At 43.8% G+C, this 19,884-nt stretch overlaps 4 protein-coding genes and 1 long non-coding RNA gene across 7 annotated transcripts; 4 read left to right on the forward strand and 1 right to left on the reverse strand.

Annotated features, from left to right (window-relative positions):
• The first annotated feature begins 273 nt into the window (after positions 1 to 273).
• Positions 274 to 3,646, forward strand: LOC4348714 (F-box protein At4g35930). Of its 2 annotated transcripts, none has more exons than XM_015757920.3 (5): positions 274 to 489; positions 1,845 to 2,318; positions 2,399 to 2,473; positions 2,929 to 3,038; positions 3,126 to 3,646. In XM_015757920.3, the coding sequence occupies exons 2-5, from the start codon at positions 1,980 to 1,982 to the stop codon at positions 3,388 to 3,390; spliced, it is 789 nt and encodes a 262-aa protein (XP_015613406.1). In that variant the 5' UTR covers positions 274 to 489; positions 1,845 to 1,979; the 3' UTR covers positions 3,391 to 3,646. The 2 variants fall into 2 exon arrangements, with proteins under 2 accessions (XP_015613406.1, XP_015613407.1); XM_015757921.3 differs by having other exon boundaries at positions 3,129 to 3,646.
• On the reverse strand, positions 3,204 to 6,643 carry LOC4348715 (GDSL esterase/lipase EXL3). The gene is made up of 4 exons (XM_015757919.3): positions 6,260 to 6,643; positions 5,627 to 5,757; positions 5,052 to 5,544; positions 3,204 to 4,312 (listed from the first exon to the last, which is right to left on the reverse strand). Exons 1-4 carry the CDS (start codon positions 6,525 to 6,527, stop codon positions 4,128 to 4,130), a joined length of 1,077 nt encoding a protein of 358 aa, XP_015613405.1. The 5' UTR covers positions 6,528 to 6,643; the 3' UTR covers positions 3,204 to 4,127.
• Positions 6,644 to 7,195: 552 nt separating this feature from the next.
• Positions 7,196 to 10,427, forward strand: LOC4348716 (uncharacterized). Of its 2 annotated transcripts, XM_015757786.3 has the most exons (4): positions 7,196 to 7,398; positions 7,527 to 7,581; positions 8,736 to 8,885; positions 10,142 to 10,427. In XM_015757786.3, the coding sequence occupies exons 1-3, from the start codon at positions 7,271 to 7,273 to the stop codon at positions 8,841 to 8,843; spliced, it is 291 nt and encodes a 96-aa protein (XP_015613272.1). In that variant the 5' UTR covers positions 7,196 to 7,270; the 3' UTR covers positions 8,844 to 8,885; positions 10,142 to 10,427. The 2 variants fall into 2 exon arrangements, with proteins under 2 accessions (XP_015613272.1, XP_015613271.1); XM_015757785.3 differs by lacking the exon at positions 10,142 to 10,427 and having other exon boundaries at positions 8,736 to 9,047.
• A 752-nt stretch (positions 10,428 to 11,179) lies between these two features.
• Positions 11,180 to 12,408, forward strand: LOC4348717 (E3 ubiquitin-protein ligase RHA2A). The gene is made up of 2 exons (XM_015758444.3): positions 11,180 to 11,270; positions 11,341 to 12,408. The coding sequence occupies exon 2, from the start codon at positions 11,574 to 11,576 to the stop codon at positions 11,973 to 11,975; it is 402 nt and encodes a 133-aa protein (XP_015613930.1). The 5' UTR covers positions 11,180 to 11,270; positions 11,341 to 11,573; the 3' UTR covers positions 11,976 to 12,408.
• A 4,549-nt stretch (positions 12,409 to 16,957) lies between these two features.
• LOC112936704 (uncharacterized) lies at positions 16,958 to 18,319 on the forward strand. Its single transcript, XR_003239127.2, has 2 exons — positions 16,958 to 17,566; positions 17,868 to 18,319. It is a non-coding gene; the product is annotated as an uncharacterized lncRNA (long non-coding RNA).
• The last annotated feature ends 1,565 nt before the right edge of the window (positions 18,320 to 19,884 follow it).

Genomic DNA, 19,884 nt, shown 5'->3' on the forward strand with positions numbered 1-19,884 from the left:
CGCGCCCGCGCAACGAGGGCGCTGCTGCTGCTGGGCCCCACTGCAGGTGGGCCCGCCCGTCTCGGAAGTTTGGGGGGGGGGAACGCGAGAGGTGGGGCCAGCAATGAATCCTGGCTCTTCCCGGTGGGGCCCACCACGCCCGCGCGCCGATGGCCCCGAGGCGAGACGAGAGTGAGTTTGGCGCCAAAACCCCGCGAAAAATTTTCGGTTTCCCTCCTCTTTCCCCCTCTCTCTCATCCCAGTACAAAACCATCTCCTCGATACTCTCTCTCTCTTCCCCCACTACCTCCTCAACCAGCCCACTCTGCTATTCCATCTGCGTGAGAGAGAGAAAGAGGGGAGGGGAGAGAGATTTGTGGCGTCGTGGGTGCTCGGTTGCGGCGGTTACCGCGGGGAGGAGGAGGGAGTTGTGCTGTTGGGGGTTTGGATCTAGAGCGAGCATAGGATGGGAGCTGCTGGCTCCTGAGCTGCGCCGCGCGTTGCCCTCCGGTAAATCCCGCCTCACCTTCAAAGAGATGCTGTTCTTTCCTCGGTTGATTTCTCCTTCTCGCGCTATCGGTTGTTCGTTGGGTTGCTCTCCGCGGCTGGGAGAAGATTCTTGTTGGTGAGCTTGTTTTGTGGGGGATGGATAGATGGATAGGCCGGTGGCGTGCGATTTAGGAGTGGACGTCTTGGGTTCTTGCTACAGGCGATTTTCCTGATGCGTGGGATGCATATGCGTGTTCTTCCTGAATCTGTGGCATTTACTGTAGAATGGGGATAAATTTGCACAGTAGAAAGCAAATATTGTTAGACCCTATTTTGCTGTAGTACATTTCGGCAGATTGGGAGGATTGGTGTTCGTTGCATGCAATTCCTCCCCTGGAATCAATCCGTTTGGTTGCTTTATGCTGTTAATTACTTGATCTGTTATACTTCATGTAATTGGGTGGTCTATTATTGTTCAACAATAAATTGGAGCCTTTTCCAGGATTACTTAGGGAGCCATGCATTTAATCGATGATAATGATTATTGTGATCTTGAGGATTCGCTTCAACTGTTATCTGATGCTGTTCATTAAGCAAAGCGTTTTATTGCTACATCCCTAGTAATACTGAATGATTTGCTCCTTAAACTCTTGGCATAAATATGACTGCCTTCAATGTTCACGCGCTAAATAAAATGTTCAGTTTTTTTGTCAAGATGTCCCGTTAAGCTTCAAGTGTGAATGATCTGTACTGTTCAGATTCGAATTTTTGGCACTGATGTTCTGCTCTGGTTCATTCAGGTACCATGCATTTAATTTATCCCCTAATCTGGTACCGTGGTACATTAAACTACACAAATGTCCAGATGTCTTTGAATGGATCTGATGAATCATCAGTATGAACTTGATTGATACCATGCTTTGTATAACTATGTTATTTAATCCTGCCAATTTCTTCAAGAATGTGAGATGTGCCACCAGCCACTACTTAAGGAAAACATTCGAAGTGCTTGTAATATGAAAAGGGACTGCTTTCTTTGTTAAATATAGTGTATATACACAGAGCATTTGTCCTCTTTTTCAGTGTTTTCCAGTTTAGTAAATTCTCAGATGGAATTTTACCCAAACTCTCTGATTTTGTAAAGAGCAAAGCTCCCCCCTTACCTTTCTTCCACCTCTATTTAGCTAAGAGAACTGTCCTGATTCCTGACCCAATCTTGCTAGTTTGGCTACAATAGGCCATTTTTTTTGCTTTATATTTTGTTCCTCTTACAAAGAATGAATCTTGCTATAGAGAAGGCTCTGCCTGAATTTATATTATTTCCTTAAGACAAGTTATCCGTGTTAAGTGTTCTTTTTTTCTACTGATTGATTCAGGGAGATGAAATTCGATAAGAATCAAAGCTTCACAACATCTACTGCGAAATTGGATAGGAATCAAAGCTTCACAACATCTACTGTGAAATTGGATAAGAACCAAAGCTTGTTATTTTCTCGTGGATAGCAGACATCATGGGTACTGGATCAGTTACCGTGAAACAAAAGAAGCGAGTAAAGCACACTAAGAACAAGTACTTGAAACCTGGTGCTCTCGCCCAGATTCGTTATAGCAGGAGCACAAGCAGGGATATAGGAAAGAAAAGGATTCTGTTGAATGTGGATAAGGATGAGTTACCGCAGGAGGAGGTTGCATTCGAAAACACTGAACCTATGATGTCGCCTAAAAGGCTCAACTTTGAGCCATTTAGTGGAACTAAGGGGCAGGTAATGCCAATAACTCCAAAGACTCCTCAGTCAGATGAATTATCTGATGGTCATTCAAGACTTGAATCACTTCCACTTGAATTGCTGGTATGGAAATGAAACTGCCTTTTTAAATCTTTATTGTGCATTATCTGTACTGTATCTGATCGCCATTTTTTATTATATAGATCAAGATCATTTGTTGCTTGCACCATGATCAGCTGAATATTGTTTTCCATGTTTCAAAAAGGATCCGGAAGGCAGTAAGTATTTTCTCTTGAACTTTTGACCATCCCTTTTTGTCTAGTCAACATGTTCTCACTTACTTAGGCACCTGTAGATGATGCTTTACTAGATATTAGTGACATTGGCTCTTACTTTTCTATATATTGCTGAAGAATGCTCATCACCCATTTCACCTGTTTAACTGAGATCGGCTCTTGGCTAAAGTTGCTTGTCCATTCATTGTTAAATTGTGTAAACCTAAGTGAACTAATTTCAATTCATATTAATACTTCAAAATGTCTGTATAGAGCACTTCTGAATCATCTACACTGGCCCATTGCTTCATTTTTTTTGCATTCTCAACATTCTATTTGTTGAGTTATTTTGCATTTATTTGCTCAAACATCTTTTACCGAATTAGCTTGCATTCTCCATGTTTCATATACCGTTTCCCCCTATCCCAAACTCATGTTTTCTGGGATTTGTCAACTAGGTTGAATTGGCGAGGCAGTACCATTTTAACTACACTACCCCAGATCGAAGCAGACAGGAACTACTCCAGCACACCACTCCTCTTCCAACAGAACATTGGCCTTTCATGAGGTTACTTTTAGTCACATCACATTTGCTCTCCTAATAACACCGTGTTGCACTAATTCTAAAATGTTGTAACAACCACTTTCTTTTCAGCAGGATTGATGGCAAGGATGTGCGGATTTCTACCCCAAGAACCCCAAAGGCTCCAAAACATGCTCCTCGGCTTGCGCGCCTTGAGCTGCTTGATTTCAAGCCAATCACTGCTGTTCTTTTCCCAGACACATTTCCTTCAAAACGTCTGCGCCGTTCAATGCCACCAGGATTGCCAAGGCCTGTGTCCAAAGCTGCATCCTCGACTAGAGTTTTACTGTATGAGGAGGAGCTTTGCGAAGCGGTGGCACAGAATAAGCTTCTTTGAAGCTGCAATGACCTTTAGGCACAACCAGCAATATGTTATTGCTTCCATCTCATAATGTACATGATTATCTATGTCAATTCCCTAGCATGAGTTTTGTTTGGTTAGGCAGTTTTAGACTAGTATTTTTTTGAAGAACGTTTTAGACTAGTCATTAGCATGTTATATAGTAAGAAGAATCTAGTTTGGTTTATTCCCTGGTCTGTATATAGTAAATGTACTGGTAAACTATTTATAGCTAATAATTTGCTTGCAGAAATGATGTTTATTTTTTGCCTATGTTCTACCAATCAGCACTTCAGGAGGCCAAAGTTTGTTCTGTGATATAGTGAACCTGAGGAGCTTCATATTGTTTTGCCGAACAGATTACGAGGTTCTGTGATGCCCACTCTTGATGCTGCTTGTTAGGCTGAATGTTTGTCCTTTACATGAAAGATGAAACTGTATTTTCCACATATTTTTGACATGAAAATTCTGGTCACCATTTCTCAGTGTAGGGTTCAGCATCACAGCAAGATACTTAACTGGCAAACTGAAACCTAAGCTGCCACACTGCAGCTTATGGAATGAACCTTTCCAGGATCATGCCCATCAGATCTTCAGTATTAGTACCACATATTTCAGCACTGAAGTTTGGAATGCTGTAGCTGCTGCTGAAGCACTGATGAAAGATGATACTACGAAATCAAAGTTTCCTCGTTTTCTTCTCTGAAGATTCTGCTATATCAGAATTAAGAAGTTCAGAAGCCGTATTTGGTTATTATCTGGGAGAGCAGGATGTTGTAGCCTCTCTCCGTGAGATGGTAGGTGTCCCAGAAGAGGAATTTGTCGACGTCTCTGCACACATCCGCCGTGTACCTGTTGCACGTCAGCGTCACCTCGAACACCCCCGTCCCGCAGCAACCTCGGTTCGTCACCTCGAATCCTATCACAAGAACAGAGTTTGATCATCCGATTCGCAAAAATTTAGGGCCCCTTTAAATCACAGAATTGAAAAAACGTAGGAATAGAAAAAACTTAGGAATAGCATAGGAAATCATAGGTAAAACAGAGAATTGAAAAATATAAAAAAATTATCGGAATGATCGTTTGATTGATACAAAGGAAAAATTGAGTACTAAGTTAATAGCAATCAAAATTTGAATGGTTTTACTGGGGTAAACCTTATCTTCCAATAGTGTTTTGCCTTGATCCTACACATAGGAAAAGAAAAATGAGCTCAATGTAGATGTAATTTTCCTATGGAATTCCTTTGAAATCGTGGTCATAGGAAATTTTTCCATGCTTTTCCTATATTTAATTCCTACAAATCAAAAGGATGAATAGTACCAAATCCCATAGGATTATTGTTCCTATGTTTTTCCTCAATTTTTTCCTATGAATAAAAGAAAGCGTTAGTCTTTTGCAACAAGAAAAAAAAAACGGTGATGTTTTTGGACAGGATTATGCGTGTGCACGTGGTGGTATGAGCAGGGTTCAATACATTGCATAATGCAAACAAAAAAAAATAAGTTCTGAAATTTAAGTTATTTGAAATTTGAACAAGTTTTGGTCAAATTTAAATAAATTTTATTGAATTTACCAAAAAAAATTGAAATTTTTCGCAATTTTTGAACCGAATTACGGAACTCTGAGGTGTGTCCGTGTGTGTGGTTTATATATACCGTAGGCGGCGGGGCGCTGGATCATGTCGAGCAGCGGCGTGTAGAGGTCGATGTACTTGAGCACGGTGCCCGGCGGCGCCGCCGTGACGTTTAGCCGCTCGATCTCCTTCTCGAGCCGGGCGTTGTACACGACGGCGGCCTGGTTGTACAGCGCAACGCAGTCCCGGTCGAGCCCGCCGGCGTTGGTCCGCTGCGACGGCACGCACCCGATCGGCGGCGCGCCGGCGACGTTCACGCGCCGCGCGCCCATGCCGAGCAGCTTCCGGACGAAGCCCGAGGCGCACCGGACGACGAAATCGATGTAGGAGTCGAGGTCGTAGTCTCGCCGGAACGGCGTGGTGAAGTAGGTGTTGGCGAGGTCGTCGGTGCCGGTGACCACCATGTACAGGCTCTCCGACACGATCTCGCCGGCGCGCGCGTCGCCGGCGACGCGCCGGAGCTTCTCCTTGTACTCCTTGAACAGGTCCAGCTGGTTGTCCATGGTCAGAACCGACTGAAAACAAGAAGCTGTCAGAGTTCATGGTCGATATGGTTCTTGCCTTCTTGGCAATGTGTGGTCGCCGGTGAGTGCTTACCACGAGCTCGGCGGTGAGCGGGTCGAAGCCGCAGCCGCCGGAGGCGAAGGTGACGCCGGTGAGGAGGTCGAAGTCGCTGAGCTCCGCGCCGAGGTACGCCGGCAAGTACTGTTTGATGCCCATCTGCGTCGCTGAAGATACCAAACAGCTTCAGGCTTGCATGTTCATATGCGCTGTGTAGGGAGCTTTCAGAAGCTCTAGCTCCCCTAAACAGTTTTATTACAGTTTCTCATCCAGATTTTGAGAATATGCAGAATATATAGTTATAAAATTTAAAAGATAAACTAGAAGCTAGAAATTGGATTCCTCAGCTGCTTTAAATTCTTGGAAGTTGGTTACCAATCGGCTGATTCTCAGAATTTTAAACCTCTCCAAATGAAAGTTTAGGGTCCGTTTGATAGGGTTTCAACTCTTAAATTCAACTCGATAAGTTAGGTTTAAAGTGAAGTTGTGGAGCTGTCTAAACCTAACTCTACATATCTAATTCATTTTATGAGAACATTCCAACCAGCTTCACTCCCTGGTCAGGCTCCAACTCTAAAAAAAGTAGAGCTTGGAGATACAGCTGTACTAAATAGGTCCTTAGTGTCACTCTGGTCGCCATGCAGCACCATGGACGAGCAGAGGCCGTACCGAGGATGTCGCCGGGGACCTTGCCGTTGCTGAACCGGCCGGTGGCGTTGTGGCCGGGGAAGTCCTTGCCGTAGGGCGCAAAGTTGCACCGGATCAGCGTCGTGATGGCGTTGTTGTTGCCGGCGTCCACGATGGAGTCCCCGAACACGAACAGCGCCGGCGTCCGTGTCCGGTTCGCCGCCGCGGCCGCCGGAGCAGCGGCGCAGCACCACCGGTGCAGGATCACCACCGCCATTGCGACCACCAGAGAGCTTCTGCTGCTGGCCATGTCGACCTTGTCTTGTCTGCACAAGTTTTCAGCAAACAGTGGTGGTTCGTTTGGCAGCTAGTTTGTTTGGGGGTACAAATAATTGAGATGAAATCGAACAGATTGCATGAAGGGGAATAGGTTGGAGAGAAATTTTTGATCAAAATTGATCATGACTTGTAGATTTATCTCTCTTTTTCTTGCAAGACAGAAAAGTTTCTGAATACATGCAAGGTGAAATTCACAAGTTAGCACACAGACCATTATCTTTCTCTTGGTCATATATCCAAAACCCCATAATTAAGTTTCAGTACTACCTTCTGCATCTTTGAGCTTCATCTGATTTTCAAACCAAACTTGCCCTTATCACACATCTTCATACCAACCAAACACGACTCCAATGTTCGGGGAAAACAATTCCTTTGAACTTCTGGTTTTGAGGTATTTGGGGTTACTTCACAAAACTTGACGAACTTAGAAATTTTATGGATTAATAAAACGTTGAATTTTATGCTATAAAAATGATATAAAAGAAACACATTACGAATTTTTCATTTTGATAAAATATTCTAGGAAATCAGTTCAATGGATGATGATTTGGGCTGAACGCTACATGTCCAAAGAAGCGGGCCAATGTGGGCCGTCACTTCCGCAATCTACTAGCCTACGAGAGCGTTTTGGGCCTATGTGGGCCGGCACTTCGGCAATCACGCGCTTTGGGCGGCAGCGGCCACCGGGCCGTGACCATTGCACGGCGAGCGACGATGCGGCGGACGGCGGCGTCGCTGCTGCGCCACAGCGGAATCGGCGGCGGCGGCGGAGGCAGCGGGGGAGGCATCCCGCAGGCGCTCGCCGACGCGCTCGTCTGCCCACTCTCCAAGAAGCCTCTCAGGTAGGCGAGGCGGTCAAGCAGCCAAGGGAAGCTGTGCCTCCTCTCTCGCCGCCGCGGCGCGCTGTGCGGGCGGCGGAGTCCTCAGTTTCGTCTCGCTTACAAGTGCGGTTTCTACTTGCTACCTGCAGGTACTGCGAAGACAGCGGGTCTCTGGTCAGCGACGCCGTCGGCGTGTCCTTCCCGGTGAGTCCCCGCGGCTCCTCCCTCTGAGCTACTGGCTTTTGCATTTGGACTGCCGGCCACCTGTTTGTTGTATTGCCTGTGCCTTGAGCCAAACAAATATCCAAGAAATGGGGGATGGAATTCCATTCCCTAGTAAAAAGCTGCAATGCGGAAAGGAACACCCAGCTCTGCCGATTGAATTCAGGTGGTGCCTAGTGACACATCGTGGGGGCTATGCCCTGCAGTTATCGAGGTTTGTTTAATCTGAGTAATATAGATGGTGAACCATGCGGGATGGCACATTAGGATGTTTTGGATGCGGTGTGTGTCCTAGAGTGGGATTTGGCAGGACCAGGGGCTACGTGTTACTCGGAGATGTTCTAGAGCTAGCCAACCATGCAACTTAGGGCCTATTCACTTTGGTGCCATTTTCAACCTTATCAAATTTTAGTAAAGTTGCCAAAAAAGTGGCTACATTTAATTTGCTGTCAAATTTTGGTAACTATATAAGAAATCCTGCCAAAATTTTGATATAGTTGCCAAAATTTTGGCAAATGCCAAAATTTGGTAAGGTTTTTTTTGGCAGTAAAGTGAATAGGCCTTTAGTTGTGTAAACATGGTTTCAGCGCCAAATATTAGTGCCCATTGTCAATTAAGACATGCATGTGTTCTATGTGAGATGAACTACTGTAGGGTGTTTTTTAGGGATTTTTTTTTTGGGGGTGGGGGGGGGGGGGGTGGGGGGCTCACGCCTCACCTCACCTGATTGTATTACTATATATCTCTCTTTTTCTTAGCACAGAGATCAACCATTGGTCACAGAAGAGAATTACAGTGATGGCCGCAGTAGGACATGGCGTTGATAAGATATGGGTTGATATGTTATCTGCATTCTGATCTATAAATATGTGAAACACAGTTTTTGGAGGAACAAATGAAAGCTTGAACCGTGCCAAAAGAAAAAGGACGAGAACTTTAACATGTGGAATCGTAGGATTTAAGTGTGCTGTTTCTTCTAGCAGGAATTCATTGAATCTTGGGTGGTTTAATGGGGAGTTTGGCAGCACTCCTATTGCCCACTGAATTATCTACTTTTTGGCAAGGTTTCTTGTGAGGACCTGCTACTGTCATAGTGATTCTATTCATCTTACTTTTTGTGCTTATGTCTGCTCCAGATAGTCGATGGGATTCCTTATCTTGTCCCAAAAGATGGTAAGTTGCTGGACCACGACCAGGACAAATCAGAAGATTGCGGTGCAAAGGATTCTTCCCACAGGCATTGAACAATGGCTCAAATATCTGCATTTCTGTTGTGGTAATAGTTGGTAAGAATAAAACTTTTGAGATAAACCACAACCTGCGTGCTCTTCTAATTGCTTGTTGCTTCAATAAAGCATTCCCCTGCTGATGGGCACTGACCAATTTGTTCATCAGGACAAAGAAATACTTACATGGCTACTCATGATTCAGTGGTGTTTGATTTTTCACTCTGTCGCTTGGTATTTAGAACCAACTCTCTCTCTGTTTCATATTGATCAGGATGCTCTCCCAAACGCCGATCACTTGTTACTCCCTCCATCTCTAAATATAAGGGATTTTGATTGGATGTGACATCCTAGTATAATGAATCTGGATATGAAGCCTGTCCTGTTTCGTTGTACTAGAATACGTCACATCCAACTAAAATCCCTTGTATTTAGGGACGGAGTGAGTAGTTATTATCCCAGTACGATCCTGTGATAAACTTAATTTTTTTGGCTGGAGTAATTAATTGTTGCATTGTGCATGATAATCGAGAATAAATGATCCCAAGTTGCTCTATTTCTACGTTTATATTAGTACTCTACTTCTACTGGTTTTTGGAGAGAACTAATCACTTAACATTATATACATATGATCCTTGTTCCCAAACTAACAGAAGAATAGCGTTAGCTCTAACTTGCATGGATATTAATATTCTAACGAGATAAAGAAAGTGACCTAAAATGATTAAGAAAAAGAATGAACAGCAAAAGCTACTAGCCTACTGCTACCTTATAAAGCAATGCAAAGAGCCAAAAGAGAACAGCGAAAGCTGGAGCACCTGCCAATTTAAAGCTGTCACCAGAAAACACGAAAGAAATCTCGTATGGGTCAGTCAGGACAGTTCTTGCGGCAAGGGACACATCATGTACATGTATTTTCAGTTATGCAGCAGTGCCCAACAACTGTTACATGATTAATGCTTTGCATATGCACTAAGCAATTGATTACTGAATGAAAAAACATGTAACTTCAGTTATGCAGTGGCCAACAAGTACATGCCTAATTCTCTACATATGCACTGAAATGAAAATAAGCTGTACTCTATATGATCACACTAAATTGTACACCCTACAGGCACATCAAATGGATTGGTTAAGTTGAGAACTTTAAGAAAAAAAACTATATATTTAGAGAGATTTGACATGCCAAGGAGAGCTATGATTAGTGACGGATCACCTTCACCTCTGTTCTGCAGGGGAAGAATAGCTCCAGTCAGTGTACCTAACTAGCAGTGATCACTGGCTTACTCACTTATTATTCCTTTGGTTCCTTGCAGGTTACTGAAGTTGCTTTTATGCAATGAGAAAAAGGTCACCGGCTTTTGTGCTGATGAAGCAACAAGCAGGCACCAGGCAGAATAGCTCAAATGACAGGCACATCTGCAGATCTGCTTGTATGGCTGCGACCGACAAGGCTGTGCACACGATCGATCAACAACATGCAATACCTCATGTGATGTACTGAAAGTAGTTCTAGGCTTTAAATTGTTTTGGGGCATTTGGCAAACTAAGATTTTCTTTAATCTATACTGCGAATTTGATAATATTATTGCATTATGAAAATATGGAACACTTGAGAGACAGAGAGAGACACGATAGTTCGATTACCACATTTGGTCCACCCCTTGAAATTAATATGTGCATTAAACAGGTTACAACAATTACAAGTTTTTATTTTTATATCAATTGGAAAGATAAGCGCAATCTGCCAGTGTTTAGAAAAAGGGGCCCCGAGAGGTTTAGAGGGGACCTAATACACCATTACTTAGCTTAAATACCTAATTAATTATATGACCCTACATAAAAAAATTATTGGAAGGTGCTTGGCCTCTGCTCTATCTCTGTCTCTGCCTTTCAGTTCAAAATGGCAAAATGCAATCTCATAAATTGAGCCTGGTTTGGAACACATGAATTCTTTTGAGTCCTATACAATACCTTCTCTTTTTGAGAAAATTTATCCAGCTTCGTTAACAACAGTCCAAACTCCAAAGCACCAAACTGAGCTGGTACACTGATAGCCTAGGAATGATCCACTGTTGGTCTGTACGTACTAGCTACTAGCCTAGGTGGTTGAAAGGACGGCTCGGATCAACCGCTACAGTAGCCCACAGATAAACTGGATTTTCAATCGGACGGCCGAGAATGACCACTCCACCTCGCGAGCTGCGACACTGTTGCTCATCTGATGACCATGCGGATGTTTCGACCTCACGCCTCGTGTCAGGTAGGTCACGTACACTGACGAGATCGATCACTCATCACTCGAGCTGATCAGCTCAGCTACGCCGGTGAGCCAGAAGCTTTGGTGAGTTTAAAATTCTAAAAAGCAACCGGTGAGAAGTCAGAAGCTTTGGTTCCGTTTAGGGAGCTTAAAATTCTGAGAAACAACTGGTGAGAAACTAACTGGTAAGAATCTGGATAATCTAGTTTCTAGTATATTCTCTGAATTCTATGACTACAACTTCTTTAAATCTAGGTGAAAATCTAAACTGTTTGGAGGAGGCCAGTCCTTTGTATCTAAGGGAGTGTGATAGCTCGATGTACTCTTGGGAGTTTTAATTAGGTGCAACCAATCCCTGTCTCCATCACCTTAATTTTTCCCAGATGATCCCAAACTTGATTAGTCGATCGCTCTCTTTATAAGCCATCGCAAATTTAATCTTGGCTACTCTCGAGTATCGATCGCGTCGCGTTTGATCGATCGAGACGATGGTGGTGGTGGTGAGCCATGTCATGGCGCTCCTGTCGTCGGCGCTGTCCGGGAAGAAGGCGGCGGCGGAAGGTGACGGCGACGACGACGGAGGGCAGTGCCGGTGCTGGCGGGACGGCGACGGCGTCGGCGGCGGGCAGGCGGCGGCGGCGGGGTGCTGCGTGTGCATATCGGGGTTCAGGGACGGGGAGGAGGTGCGGCGGCTGCCGTGCGGGCACGCGTTCCACCGGGACTGCGTCGACCGGTGGCTGGCGCTCTACTGCCGGCGGCGGACGTGCCCGCTCTGCCGCCTCCACGTCGGCGGCGCCGTGGTGGCCGCCGCCGTGGCCGGGCTCGACGAGCTCCAGCTCGGCGACGACCTCGTCATCTGGTTCTCCTCCCTCTTCGTCGCCGGTTTCTAGCTTGGTTAATCAGAATCCATCCTAGCTGTTGCCTGCATGAGCAATTTGCTCTTTTTTTTAAAAAAAAAGGAAAAAAAACTTTGTTGTTTTCTCCCTTTCTGCTTCCAGCTTATGAGATGAAATGGCCAATCTCTACCTGTCCTGGTGGTAGAGCAAAACGGCATGGCAGAATTCAAAGTTCAAAGTAAAGATATAGTTTTAGGTCCTTGCAAATTCACTCTGGCCATATCAATATATGCTCAGATAGAATTAATGCAGCTGCAAGTAGGTTCCTAAATTAATTTTGGTTGGATGAATGTGATGAAGCAATGAACGAACTTTGATGGTACTGTACATTGCTGAATAGCTTGGTTTACACCTCTGTTATATTGCCCCTGTACCTTTGCCCTTTGGAAACAATGAACCGCCTTGAATTTTTTCAGTTTTTGAGTGATCTGAGTGAGTTCAGGACTGCCTGAGAAATCTCTGTTTTCAAAACAAAGCCTAAAAATGGAGACAGGGAAAAGGAACTGAACAGTAGTCAATTCATCTCAGTTTGTCATACTAGTAGCGTAAATTCCATAATGGAAATAAATTGGGGCCAACCAGTACACTGATCACACTCCTTTTTATTAATTCGGCTCACTAACTCGACATGCAACCGTATATACCCAACTCATTAGAAAGCGATATGTTTGTCCTATACATAAGGGAATATGACTGAAAGTGTTTTACCTTACAGTCCACTCATAATCCACTTATGGTAAGTGTTTGCACACAAATAAATTATAAATATATGCAAAATGGTTACAACTGAAAATTTCAAATTATAGCACATAATCCATTATGACTATAATAAAATCATATCAATGGTTTTGTACAATGATTCCCTTGCATTTTGCTTTGCCTGCACTGTCATCTTAATTTGACAGTTAGGTGCTACAGTCATATATAAACATCCTAGTTCTCTGCACTTCACAGCATATATTATATATCATTTAGCTTCATCTCTAAGCCTCAAACTAACTACTTCCTGGTCATGTCTGATTGTCAGTAGACAACAGAAAGACGGATCACCAAACAGCCCAGCTGACCTGTCTGAACCTCATTGCACATTAACATTGCTGCAGAGAACATATTCAGACAAACAGAGAGCACTCACTCAGTTCAGCAGCATGCATGCTAGAACATTCAGAATTCAGTCAGGTTATTTAGATTCAGACAGACAACACTCAGTAGCATACATTGCAGCATTATTAAGAATTCATTCAGGGCATATGCCAATTTATTAGCAGATGCTACTAATTGAAGTGAGAGCTGAATAGTACTTTATTTTCTTTTGTGAACACGGCAATATAGAATATTCAGTTTAACACAAATGAATTATATTCAGTAGAGGGACATAGCGGACAGGACTACGAATGTAGGGTTGTCCTCTAGATCTTGGAACCCGCGACATAACATACAAAAAAAAAAAGGAAACTTGGATAATAGACGCGCCACAACCAAAAAACATGGTGACGATCATCCTATCTCGTAGAGCTTTACTTTTGCAATTAATCAACCCGTGACAATTATCCGCTCTCGTAGAGCTTTACTTTTGCAATTAATCAACCCTCATGGGTGAAACTTATAGGGAGAATGTATTTCTCCCACCCCATGCGTCTTCTTATTTTACTGTCCTGTTAAAGTGTACGAATTAAGTCTATATTAGTAAAAAACCAAGAATATATGTTAATTAGTAACAAGTATAGGTAAACACTGAAACATCTGAAATATCGATGAAGATAATCTGAATCATCCTGGTCAAGAAATGAGTAGCGAAACGGTCTTGTGTAATAGGGTTGCTACTGTTTAGAAGAATATTAAGTAAACAAACATGAGGCTTCATCTGAATGCAGAAAGTGGTTACCTGCAATTCTACTTCAGTCGACGATAGCACAGACCTCTGTACGGTCTCGTAATCGGTAGTTAGAGCCTGGACCTGAAAAAATTGAAACAATATTTGTAGCTAATTCGAGCCTGAACCTGAAAAAATTGAAATAGCTAATTCGAATAAAAGATAAACAAACTAGAAGAACTGAGCTACTTGATAAGACTTTGCTTAACCATTTTTAAAATATCATTGTAAGTTAGGAACTCAGCTTAGTATGATATATTAGTATGCCTTTAAATGAACACCAACAATACTTCAAATGTGCTGCCATTTACATCTCTGCATTTATATAATCTTTTATAGTAGAACTTACTCTAGGGAAACCAGCAACCAATGTCAACGGAACCCAACCTTGTTGGTTCATCCACCCCTTCAAATACACGTCGGAACATAAATTGTTTTCACTGGAAAATAAGAGAGAATATATAGATTAAGAATCCGGACTAAAAAAAACTATTACACTGTAAGTTAAAAATTGAATGAGTTACAGTAAGAACCTAAAGTAATACTCAATTTGTTCACGTATTTTCTTTTCACGCTCTTCTGCGGTCAATGGTGCTTCCGGTTGCTCCATATGTGGAGGCACCGAAAACGGTATGAGAGGCATTATGTTTTTGTTGTGGGAGTGGAAAGGCAAATCCTGCATATCACAAAGAAAGTCAGTATAAATAAAAAAAAATAAAGAATACACTAAACTTATCCTGCATATGACAACAAAAGTCAGTATAAATAAATAAAAGAATGCACCCAACTTATCCTGCATATCACAGAGAAAGTCAGTATAAAAAAAAGAAGGAAAGAATGCACCAAACTTATGGTGTGTCTCACATAGGTTATGGATAACTGAAAATCAATATAATTTTTAAGAAAATAATTCACCAAACTTAACTTATAGTGTATCTAACCGAAATGGATTCCTTTATCATTAGGTCACATGACTTTTGAGTCACTTACATGTGATTCTATAGTAGAGTGGTCTCACATGTAAGTGTCTCAGTCACCTGTCTTAAGGATCAATGATCTATTTCTTCTTATCTCACATACTTGGGTGTGCATGGCCGATCATTGATCCATAGTGTTCGCTGTGGGGTGCGTATCCGATAGCTGGTTCATGGAACGCGCCGAAATACGGCGACGTGAGAAATGACGGCGGCGGGGAAAGGAGGATAATGTGGTGGCGGCGGGAGGAAACTGATGATGTGCTCCGGTCCATGCCCACCATGGTGGCCTCTCCAACCGTCGCGACGATGCCTATGGAAGCCATAACCACCACGGTGTCCGCTGCCATAGCCGCGTCCCGGCATAGGGCGGCCACCACGGCGACCTCCCCCGCCGAGACGAAGGTGCTCGCTGGAGTCACCGCCACCGCGGTTCTGCTGGTCCTGATGATAGTTGATATCCACCACCCTATGATTGGACGACTGGGAAGTCGTGGGTCTATCCGACGACCGCGGCGTGATAGACGTCAGAGCAGCGACGGCATTCATTGTGGATAGAGGTGTGGCGGCAGTAGTAGTAGCCATAATTTCAAGATTCAGCAACAAATTAATCTGCCCAGTAGCAGCTGTGGTTCTTCGTGACGACGTGACATACGACGGATCAGCAGCATTAGTCGATGATGTCGATGGAACCGAGTCTGCAGCCATCACTCCAAACGCGGCCAGTAGATCGATCTGCTCCACGGGGGACAGCGGCGGTGGCGGCTGCGACGACGCGGCGGCGCTGCTTTTTGCCAACAAAAGTAGGCCTTACGGGGGAAAAATCTCCCGTGGAGGATAAGGGCGACGACGCCAAGAAAAGTACTTGCGTCTGCACAGGACAGGTTGTTACGGCCTTACGGGAGAAAAATCTTACGTGGAGGATGAGGGTATAAATGGGTGCAAATGTAAAGTTGAAATCCGTATGGTACTCCAAGTCGAAGTCACCGATGGAATATTGATCCAATCCTAATCTAATTCTTAATGTAACTGCAAAGTACATGTATAATAACGATATTAATTAACGACTAATATAATTAATGAATGAACGGTGCCATTTTTTTTAGATTTAATCTGACTCGTCTGTTCGTCTCTGACACGAAGTCGTTGAAGCCAACGACCCTGACACGCAACGCACACGCGCGCTGGTAGAAACGTCGCTCCCGCCGTAGAACGTCGCCGTCGCCGACCAGTTCGCCGCCACGCCGGTCACGCGCGCACGCTGCCGCGCGCCACCACCGCAATGCAAAGAACCAGCGAGCGAGCGACCTTGTCATGCCCATGTCCACTGCAACTTAACCTTGCAGCAAGAAAGAAACAGAGGAAGAAGATCGGTCGAAATGTGTTGTTGATTCGCTGATATGATGACAAGGCCAAAATTGCTGGTGCTTAGATAGCCATGGATTGGATTGGAACGCGGGAATCGGATGGAACAGAAGCTGATTACTGACGATCGACCTGAAGACGATTAGACGGATAACGCCGGCGATTAATCCTCATGTGTGATGGAACACGTACGTAATCAGGGTGCGAACTCGAAGCACATTCATGTGCATTCAGTGCTAACACACATGATACATATGCCACAAGCTAACACAATTACAGAAACACTGATTTTAGGAGTTGAACTCTGGTGACCTGATGAAGCCCTGAATGCATTATCTCCACACTCTTAATTAACCTTGTGGCCGGCTTCCGATTAGCAACATATCGATCTCCCTCTTATTACGGAATCAAACAAATTTATAGTACAACAAATTCAAGACGAGCTGAAAAAGAAAATAAAGCCCAGTTAATTAGGCCCATTCCTTGGTTAGGGACCTTAGGGTATAGCCCAATGGGCTTTCCTGCTTATGGCCTGTATAATTTTGTATCTAAAGAAAATGGGCTTAATTTCACCCATCTTCATAAGTAAAACCATACAGCAATTTTACCATCCTTAAGTAGGTATATTACCATCCTTAAGTAGGTATAGTAAGTAGGAATAAGTCCATTTTGTCTCCCTTATCTCTTGCGCTTGTGTGAATAACATACCTCAACTGGAAAACCGGGTATAACGCCTTTTTCTTCTCTAAAAACCAGAGCAGATCACCTCCCTCGGTGGTTTGGATGGCAGTTTCGTCCGATGTGGCGTCATTGACCCAGTTGATGAGCTGACTCAGCGTGGTGGGACCCACATGTCAGTGCAAACTCTCTTTCCCTTCTTCCTTCTCTCTCTCTCCCTTATCTCTCACCCTCGGCCTCTCTCTTCACCTTCGCCGGAGCAGCGGCGGCGGCGGCGGCGGAATATCTGCTCCTAATACAAAGGTGGAGAACCAAAGGCGCGCAGCGGCCGGCGGTGGCAGACGACGTCGGAGCACCGGTTGCCGCCGTACCGAAGTAGCGAGAGCACGCAGGACGTGGAGAAGGGGAGAGAGAGAGTCATCCCCGTCACCGCCGGTGCCGCCATCCTAGAGATCCCTTGCCGAGCCGCCGTCCTAGAGATCCTTGCCGAGCTCTGTCCCGCCACCACCGCCGTCCACCACCGGTCGCCGTCCCGTGCTCCTTCGCTGTTCCCGGGCGGAGAAGAAAGGAAGACCGGGGAGAGAGGGAGAGAGAGAGCCATCCGTCACCGCGAGCGGCGCCGCCCTGGAGCGTTGCGATGCTACTGCTGGCTTCTTCCTGCGATGCTACTGAGGTTGAAGAAAGCTTCTGTCTAGGTAATTCTTTTTCTTCTTTTCTCTCACTCACTCCATCAGCTGCTAGCTTTGCTAGCTAGGAGTAGCTAGCTGCTTGTCCTCTTGCTGTCGAGAGGAGGAAGAAAGAATCGAGGTGGTTGGCTGTCATGTGGTGCATGGCTGCATTCAGAGCCCCGACGGTGATGTCATCGACTGCGTGCCGCTGCACCTACAACCGGCGTTCGACCACCCGAAGCTCATTCATTTTTGTTTCGATTTGCAGTGATCGTTTCTATCTCCCGCGACGTTTCTTGATCGTGTTTGTGACTGTGTGCGCGTGCAGGTTGAGCCGGAGCCAGAGGAGAGGCCCAAGGTCGGTGCCGTGGCAGCGGCGCATGGGGAGGCGGCGGAGGAGAAGGTTGTGTTCCCGATGACGTGGACGGACGATGATGAGTCGTGCCCGGAGGGGACGGTGCCGGTGCGGCGGACGACGAAACGCGACGTGCTGAGGTCCAACTCCTCTCTCTGTTTCGGGATGAAGCAGCCTCGTGTCGGCGTGCCGCTGGTGTCGTCCGCGTGAGGAAGAAGATGGGATGGGGGGTCGCTGACAGGTGGGGTCCATAAGCTGACTCAGCTAGTCAACGGAGGGTCCACCGTCACGTAAGTGTCACGTAGGACAAAACCGCCTCCGAAACCGCCGAGGGAGGTGATTTGCTCTGGTTTTCAGAGAAGGAGGAGGCATTATACCCGGTTTTCCGGTTGAGGGATATTATTCATGCAAGCGCAAGAGATGAGGGAGGTAAAATGGACTTATTCCTAGTAAGTATCACACTTTTCAGTCAATTTTAATTGGTACATCCATGCAATATATACTCCCTTTTTTTTTTATTTGACGCTCTAGCTCAATTTAGAAACGTTTTTTTTTATTTGACGCTCGCAGTTCAGCTCTCCTCCATACCGTACGGAAATTTACTTCCTTGCCACATGAAAAGTGCTGTCAGCCAGCCAACCATTGGTTGAAGGGGTAAGGGCAAAATGGTCAATTTATGGGTTCCTTAATTCTGTCGATGCTGTCCCAAACGTCAAATAAAAAAATACGGAGGGAGTATCACCCAAAGATATGTGTGAAAAAAGTGTTAGATCAGCAATATATACATCACCTAAAAATAACTCAGTCCGCAACATGTGTAGAGCAGAATAATTCTCAGGACACCGTAAACAAGATCTCGTTAATTGGGCCACTAAACAAGATTACCTCTAAACATACATATGATATCCTTGTGGGAATTCCAAAAAAAGAAAAAGCCAAATGGGGTATGGACGTATATACATATATACGCGCCTCAAACTAGCACATGTAACTCCGGATATTTTGACTTGCTCGCTCTGATGGATGATTGATACTGGGGATTAAAATTAAGATTATTCCTTGCTAAATTATGTTAGCCGTTGCCCGTTTGCACCCATGTTCTATGCTGAATTGCTGATATATATTACCAGTTAGCTAGTCGTTAGTTAGTTAGCTAGTTTGTTTAACAGACGAGTTAGTTGGTTGGTTTGGTTACCTGGACGAGAGGTTTAACAGATGAATTTGGGCCATGATTGATCCTCGACTCCTCTGTAATGCATATGCACGTATATACAATGCATACTACTCCTAGACTAAAATTTTGTAATCTCTAATTTCTTCCATCCTGTAATATGGACGAAAATTTAATATTCTATAGTTAGAGCAGGTACAATAACATGCTATAAGTCAGTTATAAATATATTAGAAGTAGAGTATAGAGTCCATATAGGAATTTAAAACTAATTAAAATTCGGAATAAACATAATAAAATTAAAAGTAGAGTTTTAAGTCCGTATAAAAATACAATTTACAAATAACTAAAATTCGAAATTAAGAAAAACATGGGAAGAAGAGTTTAAAGTCAATATAGGAATACAATTTAGAAGTAACTGAAATTCAAAATTAAAAATTAAAGAATATATGAGAGATGAGTTTAGAGTCCACATAGAAATACAATTAGAAATAATAAAAATTCAGAAATAAAAAATAAATAATATTGAAAGAAGAGCCTAGAGTCTATATAGAAATACAATATATAAAAAATTTGGAATTAAAAAAAATTAAAAGACGAGTCTAGAGTACATATAGGAATATATATAATTTACAAATAACTAAAATTTTATATTAAAAATAATTAATAACTAACACGTATATAAAATATAATATAAATATTACACATTTGTAGTTTCGTATAGTTATTGCAAAATTTAAAATTATGATGTCATTTTAATATATTTGAATAGTATAATGAGAAAACATGCTATTATATAAGAGAAAATATAATAATGCT

The sequence above is a fragment of the Oryza sativa genome, chromosome 10 (assembly GCF_034140825.1).
Source record: "Oryza sativa Japonica Group chromosome 10, ASM3414082v1".
NCBI lineage: Eukaryota > Viridiplantae > Streptophyta > Magnoliopsida > Poales > Poaceae > Oryza > Oryza sativa.

What these genes read in the sequence shown, in the direction of transcription:
- LOC4348717 (XM_015758444.3), top strand. Translation starts at nt 11,574, where the DNA reads ATGGTGGTGGTGGTGAGCCATGTCATGGCGCTCCTGTCGTCGGCGCTG.
- LOC4348715 (XM_015757919.3), bottom strand. Translation starts at nt 6,527, where the DNA reads ATGGCCAGCAGCAGAAGCTCTCTGGTGGTCGCAATGGCGGTGGTGATC. An exon ending in CGCTCACCGCCGAGCTCGTG is followed by an intron (nt 5,545 to 5,626) that starts GTAAGCACTCAC and finishes TCTTGTTTTCAG; the next exon opens with TCGGTTCTGACCATGGACAA. An exon ending in CCAGCGCCCCGCCGCCTACG is followed by an intron (nt 4,313 to 5,051) that starts GTATATATAAAC and finishes TTCTTGTGATAG; the next exon opens with GATTCGAGGTGACGAACCGA.
- LOC4348714 (XM_015757920.3), top strand. Translation starts at nt 1,980, where the DNA reads ATGGGTACTGGATCAGTTACCGTGAAACAAAAGAAGCGAGTAAAGCAC. An exon ending in CAAAAAGGATCCGGAAGGCA is followed by an intron (nt 2,474 to 2,928) that starts GTAAGTATTTTC and finishes TTTGTCAACTAG; the next exon opens with GTTGAATTGGCGAGGCAGTA. An exon ending in GAACATTGGCCTTTCATGAG is followed by an intron (nt 3,039 to 3,125) that starts GTTACTTTTAGT and finishes CTTTCTTTTCAG; the next exon opens with CAGGATTGATGGCAAGGATG.
- LOC4348716 (XM_015757786.3), top strand. Translation starts at nt 7,271, where the DNA reads ATGCGGCGGACGGCGGCGTCGCTGCTGCGCCACAGCGGAATCGGCGGC. An exon ending in CTCTCCAAGAAGCCTCTCAG is followed by an intron (nt 7,399 to 7,526) that starts GTAGGCGAGGCG and finishes TGCTACCTGCAG; the next exon opens with GTACTGCGAAGACAGCGGGT. An exon ending in CCGTCGGCGTGTCCTTCCCG is followed by an intron (nt 7,582 to 8,735) that starts GTGAGTCCCCGC and finishes TGTCTGCTCCAG; the next exon opens with ATAGTCGATGGGATTCCTTA.